Below are 9990 nucleotides of genomic sequence, written 5' to 3'. Positions count from 1 at the left end.
CATTGTTCCTCCTGAATCCGAGGTTCGACTATCGGTCGAATTCTCCTCTCCAGTACCCTGGCATAGACTTTCCCGGGGAGGCTGAGGAGTGTGATCCCCCTATAGTTGGAACACACCCTCCGGTCCCCCTTCTTACAAAGAGGGACCACCACCCCGGTCTGCCAGTCCAGAGGCACTGTCCCCGACCGCCATGCGACGTTGCAGAGGCGTGTCAACCAAGACAGCCCAACAACATCCAGAGTGGTGGACAGGGTGTCAGGAGTAACAGCGCCACACAGCCTAAATCAGCAAATCAAGTGGTACCCTGATTGCGTCCATATTCCACCAGCCAGCCGGCGATGCAGATGATGTCTTGGAGCACGGCTTCAGGCAGGTGTTCCAGCACCACCTCCTCCTGAACCTCCAGCTCCTCATCCACACTGATGGCATCCAGGATGAGGATGGGGGGAACAGGTTTACTGTAGCGGGTCAACAGGCTGCGGAACTCAGCCTCCAGCAGCTCCTTGCCCTTCTCAAAGCGTGCTTTCTGCAGAGGAGCAACAACATCTGTCCATTTTCAGGGAACTTCTTATTGACTTTGTGAAGAACAGCCTGACCCAAGACTCAGACAATAAACTGGCTGTCTATGATAAGTGTGTGTCTTCTTCATTTACACTTTTTTTTGCAATCACCATCTTCTAGACTTGCAGTAGTGTGAAGTAGCAGCTCTGAATATATTTTCTATTCTTGTTTAACAGAAGCATGTTTACAAGACAAAGTGTGGTAGTAAACAATTAGAGTAACAGTTTGCATGTGTAATTATTCAAAAAGAACATTCTCTCTCTTAGCAAGAGTTAGATAAGACTGATTCATGTCTATACATGAAATATGAAGCCAGCAGCCTGTTAGCTTAGCATAAAGACTGCAAACTGCTAGCCTGGTTGGGTCCAAAAGTAACAAGCTCCACCTCCATCACCTCTGAAGCTCACTAATAAACAACTAATTCTACTGTTTAATATGTACAAAAACCAAAAAGTATAAAAAGCATGTTGTTGTTTTTTAGGGGTTATGTACGTACCAGCTGCTGGCTGTAGCTTCACATCTTCATATTCAATTTACAGGTATGAGAGCGGTGCTGATGTTTTAATTTCATTTACGCATCTCCCTGAAATGTTGAACTGCTCCTTTAGACAAATGCATGCATATAAAGCTGAAGATTAACACTGTACCACTGTGTTGAGCTCAGGGCTGTCAGGGTTGTTGTCTTGAAAGTATTCCACAGCTTTCTGAATCTTTGCAATGCACGCAAGATACTCATCCAGTCTGCCTGTCGGTCTGGAACACAAAATACCTGCTCTGATATACAGTATTTTATGTTTTCACATCTTCTAAAAATGTAGTGATTTCCCCTAAAAGTGGAGGTGGTTGTTTTAACAGTGGGGAGAGCAACTTAGACACAAAGAACAACAATGAAAGTGGCCTGGTCACCCCTCTCTGATGATCCTGTCGGTGTCCTTGGCAACGTGGTAGTAACTGATGACGTGATCCATGCAGGACATAGTCTTGTCCACGTTCTCCTGCAGCCGCTGCAGGTTCTCCGTCTGCTTGTGTACCGGGATAATGGAGTTCTCCAGCTGCATCAGACGGCTCTCGAACGAAGACAAGATGGACACCTTTCAGGGTGAGAAAGATGTCAGCACAGTCAAACAAAGGAGAAAAAAACCTACCTGTGGTCAGTACTGCAAATGATGTGTTTATTGAAAATACACTGTCTGACATGAATGTTGTGATTGAGTGTCATCTACCTGCACAAATACATCTGAGAATGTTTAGTATTTAAAACCATACTACAAAAAAAGTATAGCAGCTACCAAAAACTAAAAAATTTAAAGTTCTACACACTTAAGGAGAATGCACCGGCTTCTGTTACTACAGAATTTCTTCACTCATCTCTAAAAGCACATAACACCAGGTATAAGTTAACTACGTCTAAAGGCAACACACCTGACCCAGACTAGGTTTCATCTAGATGATGAAAACGTTGCATTTTTTGCGTAAACGTGTAAGAGTAAGCAGATTGTGTGTTTGTTTTCTACCATGCCCTTGGTCAGCTGATCACTCTTCTCCAGATTGTCTCTGATGAATGACAGCGTCTCTTGCTCCTGTGACGTTCACACACGGAAAACAAGTGACTCACTTCTCTCATAGAGGCAGAAGGAAGCGACTTTTGCATATCGGTAAAATGACATTCTTAGGCGTGCAAGTTAGCTGAGCCAAATGGAGGAATGTTTACAAAAGAAAATACAGCTGGTCGGGATGCTTCCTTCTTCGCTAGCCGTGTCTCACCTGCTTCAGTTTTTCCTCTATCGCCCGCTTCCTGGCGGACGCGTCCTCAGTAGGGATCATCCTGGAGGTAATTCCCATCAAAGGACGGCCACCGGTTAATTATTACTGGCTAAATTACTTATTTAGACCATAAGATATCAACAAAGAAGGCCGACAGCTATCGCTTGGATAGCCAAGTCCAGATACGTAAGCTAGCAGTTGCAAAATATTTTCTTCCGGTTACAATTTCAAAGTAAAGCGCGCTGCAATTGAACATTGTGCCACATATCCTATCAAATAACAAACTCAAAATAACCAATAATACCCACATTAACAGTAACTACCCGCAACTCTTTTCTTTCTAAGTTACTTCAGTAGTAAATGTGATACTAAAACAAATTGCTGATGCATTTTGTCCCCAAAACATATAATTACATCATACTTGTTACTTGCCAACGGATTAAAGTTTTTCACGTGTTTAAAAAATATGTTATATTATGTTACATGTGTTTTGCTAGGCTAGGCTAGATTTGTCAGAACCTTTACGTGTATACTTTTGTCTATGCGCAAAACAGTGCACCTTTATTTTGAAGGTAAATACGCAGAAACTTCCTGTCAAAAAAGGCGAGGGTTCTTTTCCGTTTCCGTCTTGTGATTGTGTTTGTCTGGTTAAAAAAAAAAGAATGATTGTTGAGGCAAATAAACGCAATTTCGTTTATAAACTAATTGTTAATAAATTAATCAGCTTAAACATGGCGACGCGAATACAAATAATACTTTAAATAGTATGTCATCATAAACTTGCATGCAATGATCTAAATAAGCCGCTAGGAGGTGCTGCAGCCAGTGGTACCAAAACGCAAACTCAAAGCCATGAAATTAACAGTCGTCACCTTATTACATAATTGAGAATATGTAGCGTGAAATAAATCCTTTTAAAAAATATTTACACAAGTACTGTATGCTATTTCTATTTACTTGTATTATTTTTTATTTAAAGTTTATGAACTTGGGTCTCGCCAACAATGAAAAAACAGTCAGTCAATAACTGTATGCAGAAATAAAACTGCCACACTGTTCAGTAAAATGTTACAAATATATTTGCACAAAGGATGTTGCACATAGTTTGTTTACATACATATTTACAGCTCTGCTGGAATACTTCACCCTTGGACTTTACAACCCTGTCTGTTACACAAACTTGTACAATACCTCTCAGAAACTACTTTTGCCCTGTGTTACAAAGATTAACAGGCAATGAAAACAAACTAAATCAGATGCTGGTGGGAGATGTGACACTACATGACAAACCAAACTACAGTCATTGTAACATCTCAAGCACTTTTTCATCTCAAACACCCTTTCCATCCATGCATCTATGCTGAAGTGTCAGACTTTGAGGGTTTTTTGCTGATCATTGCTGTGCTTCAGGTTCTGAAAACAGCTACCAGACTTCTGACCCTACTGTGAAAATGAAGTGAACCCTTTCTACTGGGACTGATTAAGTCACATGTCACATTACAAAGAAAAAAAAATCAAAAACTGTAACTGTCAGTTCATGTTGCCAAAAGATTTCTTTCTACATGCCCACTTGCTAAAGAATAAAGCATTGAGATAATGCAAACGTTAAGATCGCAGAGTGGCACTCTACGATTCCTCTTCTTTAGACAGCGCCTGGAAAACAAAAGCACCACGTACATTCAGGCTTCTTGGAAAACCGACAAACACGGCTACACAGTGCATTTTACTCAAAAATCAAGTTACCTGTTTGAGGAACTGTCGTCCAAAATAATTCGTAGCCATGTTCTTTAAGCTGGTCTTGCTTCCCACTTTACAGCGCACATAGCCATAGAGGTTGGCCCCTTGTAACACCACACCCATGATCACCACAGGCTAGAAAAAACAGGACAGTCAGTGTTTGACAACAATAAAACATTTTTAGAGAAACATCATTCTGTCTTTCTACTATCAATGAAACCCAGATGGCAGTGTAATCAGTGTGTGCATAGAGTAACGTGATATTTGAGTCTGCCTTTTAAAATGTAGGCTTCATTGTCCCACATAAATGCACCATTTCCTCTTGTTTGAGTAATATCTGATACAAACCAGCGCCCAGCTATTGTAGGAAATTACTGACTTTTTAAGCCCAATGGGACTGAGGCTGACAGCTACAGGCAGGGTGGGGAAGTCACAAAGCACTGCGAGCTGGATTACAATTGTCATTGTTGAAATAAGACAATTAGAAAAATTGCAGTAGTTTTATCCTTTAAATTTCACAACTTACCAGCCATTTAATCTTGAAAGAAAAGAGGGTGCTGAAAGCAAAGATGACCCAGATGACCGGACAAACAATCAGTCCAAGCCAGAAGATTCTGGACTCAGAATTTGATGCTTGTTGTTTCCCAGCACCCTGAAGAAAACAGGACATTTCCTTATCTCTTATGGTATACCTACAAATACTGCAAGGCCTGCAGACAGTAAACAAGTGCATTTACAATATCAACTTCACACAGCACCAGAGGTCAGAATGTGACAGAATTATACTGCAACAGAAATCAACATGTGAGCTGTTAAGGAGTGTCTTACCTTCCTCGACTCAAACACCCAGTGGCTTCGTCCATCATCGTCCACCTGGTTCCACCACCGCAAACCAACCATCAACCTCCCACTGATGTTCTGTAAATGAAAGATTTTTATGGAGTTACAACCGAGGGCTACAACTAACAGTTCTTTTCATTATTGATTAATCAGCTAATTATATTCACAGTCAACCAAGAAATCATTTCATCTGGCAAACACCCCAAAAGCCAAAAATATTCAATTGACTAATATGAATGACAAAGAAAAGCATCATATTCTCTAATTTAAGAAGCTGGAACCAGCAAATATTTTTGATTTAAAAATAACAATGTCAAATAATAGTGTCTCTACACACCTGAGTATAAGACGGCTGTGTGTAAGAAACTGCTACCCAACGCAACCACTGAAACAAACTCTCACGCTTCAGCTGTATGTATTAACACACAGACATCGTTCTGACCTATTTGACCTTCATCAGATATCCAGAGGACCATTACAGCCTTCTATCAATATATAGAAAAGTCAAGTAAAAGGTAAAACGTATAATCTCTCTCTTCTTCTTATAACTAATATAACTAAAGTGATGACAACAATTCCTGTTTTAAAACAGGTAACATTTATCTTATCAAAGCAGTAAAAGACACACCTTTACAGTCCAGAAGTCACACGAGAGCAGAAGGATGATTGTAACCATACAGGCAATGAAACTGCTACTGAAAATCTCAGAGAGCAGATACACGAGGACGGCACCAACTCTGAAGAAGAGGTGGAAGAAGGATGCCACTGGGTACCTGCTAATAGAACAGTGAAACATGTTCATTATTAGTTCCGGATAACCCAGATGAGGCACAAAATGATTAAATTCAACTAAATTGGGGGCGGCTGTGCGGCTGTGGCTCAGGAGGTAGAGCGGGTCGTTTCCTAACCGTAGAATTAGCTGTTCGATTCCCGGCTTTTCCAGTCAACATGTCGAGGTGTCCTTGAGCAAGACACTGAACCCCCAGTTGCTCCTGGTGATGTCACTGGTGTGTGAATGCGTGAGTACTTGGGAGTGCGAATGGGTGAATGGCCGAATAATGTGAAAGCGCTTTGAGTGTGCTGTAAAAGCATAGAAAGGCGCTATACAAGTATAAGACCATTTACCAACTAAAACATGCAGTTAACTATCACATAAATGGCAAGAGAAAGCATCATATCCTCACGTTGAAACCAGTGAATGTTTGCCAGTGTTAACTGAAAAATGACTAAACCATTCATCACAAATACTTGTGCTTCAGCTTATGTCCTCTCTAAACTTACTTAATATTTGTCTTCTTTGACCTTTGACCTGCATCCTCCTCTGCATCAAACAGAGACACGTCTTCATCATTAGTATCCTGAGGGATAAATATGGTAGAGGCTTAGACTCATCTCACCAAAAAGCCTCATCTTTGTTCACATGTGAAGTACTCATGGGACATATAAGCTTAAATGATAACAGCATATTTAAATCCAGAATCTGTGTACTGCTTAAAACTACTACACCACTATACAACTAGTACTTTGCCCAGAAACTCTTCATCCTTTGTATTAAGCAGCAATTTAAGTCTCCCTATGTAGAATTTCCAAGCAGTATATAAACATTTGTCAAATAAAAATAACACACAATGCAACTGTAAGAATATACATGTTGATTAATGCATTCATCAACAACTCTTGCCGTTGACAACTGTAAGTGGAAGCTGTTGTATACAGTATGCGCTAAAAGAAATGGCTGATATTTTAGCTAAGTTGCTAAGTCATCTCAAGAAATTTTGTTACATGTTATTAAATACTGGACAATATACACAAAAAGGTGACATCTGGGTTCTTGGCAAGAGTACTGCCGCTGATTTATTTTTCGATTACATAACGCTATATGTTTTATTTGTAAGTTAACTAACATGGGGCAGAGAGGCAAAGCAGCTAGCTAACTTTAGCTAGCTCCGAGCCAGCTAACGATAGAGAAAAGGTTTGACCACATGGGTCTAAAACAAACATTTTGTGGTTGGTTAGCGACGGAAAGTGTGGTTTTGGAAGCGTTACGTTTAACTAAGACAACGTTAACGGTGCAAAATAATAAGGACAATCTATTTTTAGCGTTAGCACGACAGATGTTCACTTCAGCTGGCATCGTAAATATTTTGCTAATGAACTCATTTTACAGCCATACCTGGCTGGGCCAGGAGACACTGCATTAACTGTTTGACATATTAGCAGATAAAAGACTAAAATTAGTCACTTACTTCTGTTATCATGTTGAAATGTTGATAGATGACCTACTTCCTGCTTGCATGATCAGTTCCACGTCACTGCACTAAGATCAGGTGACCAAAGCGTGCTACGTACAGCATGTTGGTACGTCACTGGAAAGGTTACGGGGTTTTTTTTTAGGGTTGAATAACTTAGCTGTACTGTTGACATTACTTCCCATATACTGCTACTATGAACCGATATATTTAGATATTTATATTATACAGATATTTAACAATTCAGAATTAGCTTTCTTGGCCAAGTATGTTTTAACACAGAAGGAACTTGACTCAGATACAAAGGTTCTCAATGTGCTTTATAAGGCAACAAGAAAAGAAAAATATATATATATTTAAAACAGGAAAATATGTGTAATCAAATAAGAAAGAGAATATGGGAAAAACAGATGCTCTTTTTATAAATAAAGTCCACTGTCATCTCCACTGCTTTGAGTGTGTTTGGCTCCAGGTTGCTATGGCCGCACCACAGGACCAGCTGTTCAACCTCCCATTTGTAGGCTGACTCGTCAGCATCTAGGATGAGACCAATGACCATTGTGTCATCTGATAAACTTCAAGAGTTTAACAGAGGGGCCCTCTGAGGTGCAGTCATTGGTGTAGAGGGAGAACAGCAGCAGAGAGAACACACATCCTTGGGGGGCACCTGTGCTTACAGTCCGGGTGCTGGATGTGGGCTCCCCCAGCCTCACCTACTGCTTCCTGTCTGTCAGAAAGCTGGTGATCCACTGACAGGTGGGGGCAGGCACAGTGAGCTGGGTCAGTTTAAAGTGGAGGATGTCTGGGATGATGGTGTTGAACGCCGAGCTGAAGTCCACAAAGAGGGCCCGTGCATAGGTCCCTGGGGAGTTGAGGTGTTGCAGGATGTAATGCAGTGCCATGTTGACTGCATCATCTACTGACCTGTTTGCCCAGTAGGCAGGAGGAGTGGCCATGCACATTCCTTTCACAGATTGACAGAGGTGGGGGAGGATGGGGCGGGGGTTACCTTCAGTAAAATACATTCAGGTCGTCTGCCAGGTGGTGGTTCTCCACAGCAGGAGTGGGTGGATTCCTATAGCCAGTCATCTTCTGCAGGCCTCCCCACACTGACACAGCATCTCTAGCTGATTCTGCAGGTTTATTGATGTAGCATATTGCATAATAGCCCAATTCATTCATTCATAATATTTCTTAATGCTTCTTTAGACATAGGAAACTTGTTGTGCTTCTGCTGACGCACTGGGTTCATTAAGGTTGATAGATTCCACTGAGGATGAACAGATTCAGAGAGGACACTTTTTAAAATAAAACATCCTGAGAAAACATCTGGGCATTATGATGCTTTTTTTACCATTGCATGAAATGATTAAGTACAAGCAAAACAGATTCTTACTATGAGTTTACTGTGTTGGGTCTGCACGACTTGATAGTACTGTGTTTTACAGTCTATATGCTTCTTTTTTTAACCTGTTTTTGTTTCCTTCAGACAATGACAATAAAATCTACCTCGAACCTTGAGCCTATGCAGTAACTGCTGAACAGTATTGTACAAACATTAATGTACTTAATGTGAAGATGCTTTCAAAAATACTGCCATTAATAGTTTTTTAAATTAGCTTGCAGTAAACAGAAAAAGCTAAATCAAGTCGGTATCTGGTGTGACCACCTTTTGCCTTTTTGCCTCAGACACATTTTATTGGTTACAGTATTTCTGATGCTGTTAATGTTGTGCATCAGCCAAAGTCACTTCCCAGTTGATCCAGTCATCTGTTGTGGTCTGAGTGGCAGATTCCCCATTTATCCACAGGATAATGCTAAAAGTTCTGTGAGTCAGTTGATTTGATAGAGTGAGGAAACCCAGACTCTGATCATAACAAATAAAGATGCAAAATAGGACATTTTTTAATTCATTTGAAAAGTACACTAACGGTAGTCAAAAAGTACACAAGAGTATAAATATGACTTGAGCCTAAAGAAACATGAGATACAAAGAGGCACAGTTTATCACAAGTGTTAATGTGGAATACTTTTCATATTTGGATTCTTTCCTTTATATTTCCCAGCAGAATTCTATTACTGGGAGAGAAACAACTTGTACAACAGTTCTCTCATTTTGTTGAAATGCCACTTGAATAATTCAGGAAAATGTGACTTCTGCTCGTTGCTATGCTGCTGTTCCTGAGACGACAGCTTCATCTGCAGGTGAGTTGGGGCGAGAGGAGCTTTTGGGTTGTAATGACTCCCCAGGTCCCACTAAGGTGACCACATTCTCCTTCTTGGACAACCAGAATGCTGGATAAAGAGGCTCCAGGAACTCTGCCTTATACTCGTGGATGAGCGTCATGGTGTCATCCACACCGTAGAAAGCCAGGAGGCCGCGTGTGTAGTCCACATACACCCCAAGACGAGTGAACTTCTCCACACCGAGGGGGGTTTCCACGTCGCTGTGCCAGGCGGAGAAGGTGCGTCCGTCCCACTGAAGACACCAGGAGAAGCTGTTTCCTGTGATGCAGCTGTTGCTTTCATTGCCCTTGCGGTCGATGCTCTTGTAGGTCACGCCGATGTGTATACCCTCACCACTGATGTCTGCCTCAAAGTAGTGCCGGCCCAGATAGAAGCTCTCCGTGGCCAGAACCTGGCGCCAGTTCTCAAACCGCTGAGGTAAATCAGGGTAAGGATGCTGCCAGGGCGTGGTGTTAGTCACCTTCCTGTTTTCTTCTGTCAGGCGCAGGAACGTGTGAGCTGTGTCAGCGTCGAAACTCAAGTTGGCAGCATCTGGAAGAGAAGTGTTAAAATAGTTCACTCATGACATAAGTGTTACGTAATGCAGCAGGAA

At 41.4% G+C, this 9990-nt stretch overlaps 3 protein-coding genes across 16 annotated transcripts in view; all 3 read right to left on the bottom strand.

Moving 5' to 3' along the window:
* exoc7 (exocyst complex component 7) overlaps nt 1-2762 on the bottom strand; it is a 15851-nt gene extending 13089 nt beyond the window's left edge. For 3 of the 13 annotated variants that reach the window (XM_020604611.1, XM_020604612.1, XM_020604614.1), the window contains exons 1-5: nt 2326-2758; nt 2076-2141; nt 1468-1652; nt 1209-1314; nt 304-526 (exon numbers count right to left, since the gene is read on the bottom strand). In XM_020604611.1, coding sequence (XP_020460267.1) covers nt 304-526; nt 1209-1314; nt 1468-1652; nt 2076-2141; nt 2326-2403 — 658 coding nt within the window. In that variant the 5' untranslated portion in view covers nt 2404-2758. Of the gene's footprint in view, nt 1-303; nt 527-1208; nt 1315-1467; nt 1653-2075; nt 2142-2325 lie in introns of all 13 variants that reach the window. The other 10 variants (XM_020604613.1, XM_020604615.1, XM_020604616.1 and 7 more) reach the window with 7 other exon arrangements.
* A 624-nt stretch (nt 2763-3386) lies between these two features.
* On the bottom strand, nt 3387-7288 carry tvp23b (trans-golgi network vesicle protein 23 homolog B (S. cerevisiae)). Of its 2 annotated transcripts, none has more exons than XM_020604603.1 (7): nt 7149-7288; nt 6184-6260; nt 5531-5678; nt 4891-4980; nt 4589-4714; nt 4069-4197; nt 3387-3978 (listed from the first exon to the last, which is right to left on the bottom strand). In XM_020604603.1, the coding sequence occupies exons 1-7, from the start codon at nt 7158-7160 to the stop codon at nt 3952-3954; spliced, it is 609 nt and encodes a 202-aa protein (XP_020460259.1). In that variant the 5' UTR covers nt 7161-7288; the 3' UTR covers nt 3387-3951. The 2 variants fall into 2 exon arrangements, with proteins under 2 accessions (XP_020460259.1, XP_020460260.1); XM_020604604.1 differs by having other exon boundaries at nt 5531-5675.
* A 1366-nt stretch (nt 7289-8654) lies between these two features.
* The window catches only part of trim16 (tripartite motif containing 16), a 7261-nt gene continuing 5925 nt past the window's right edge, over nt 8655-9990 (bottom strand). The window contains exon 6 of the mRNA XM_020604605.1: nt 8655-9929. Coding sequence (XP_020460261.1) covers nt 9319-9929 — 611 coding nt within the window. The 3' untranslated portion in view covers nt 8655-9318. The remainder of the gene's footprint in view (nt 9930-9990) is intronic.

Source organism: Monopterus albus, unplaced genomic scaffold, assembly GCF_001952655.1.
Source record: "Monopterus albus unplaced genomic scaffold, M_albus_1.0 scaffold67.1, whole genome shotgun sequence".
In the NCBI taxonomy this organism is placed as follows: domain Eukaryota; kingdom Metazoa; phylum Chordata; class Actinopteri; order Synbranchiformes; family Synbranchidae; genus Monopterus; species Monopterus albus.
This window is presented reverse-complemented; position numbering and strand designations above follow the sequence as displayed.

Bases quoted from the DNA above. Each gene is read 5' to 3' on its own strand.
- tvp23b (XM_020604603.1), bottom strand. The intron at 5,679-6,183 runs GTAAGTTTAGAG...CTGTTCTATTAG, and splicing joins TCAAAGAAGACAAATATTAA to CAGGTACCCAGTGGCATCCT. The intron at 4,715-4,890 runs GTAAGACACTCC...TGTTTTCTTCAG, and splicing joins GGGTGTTTGAGTCGAGGAAG to GGTGCTGGGAAACAACAAGC.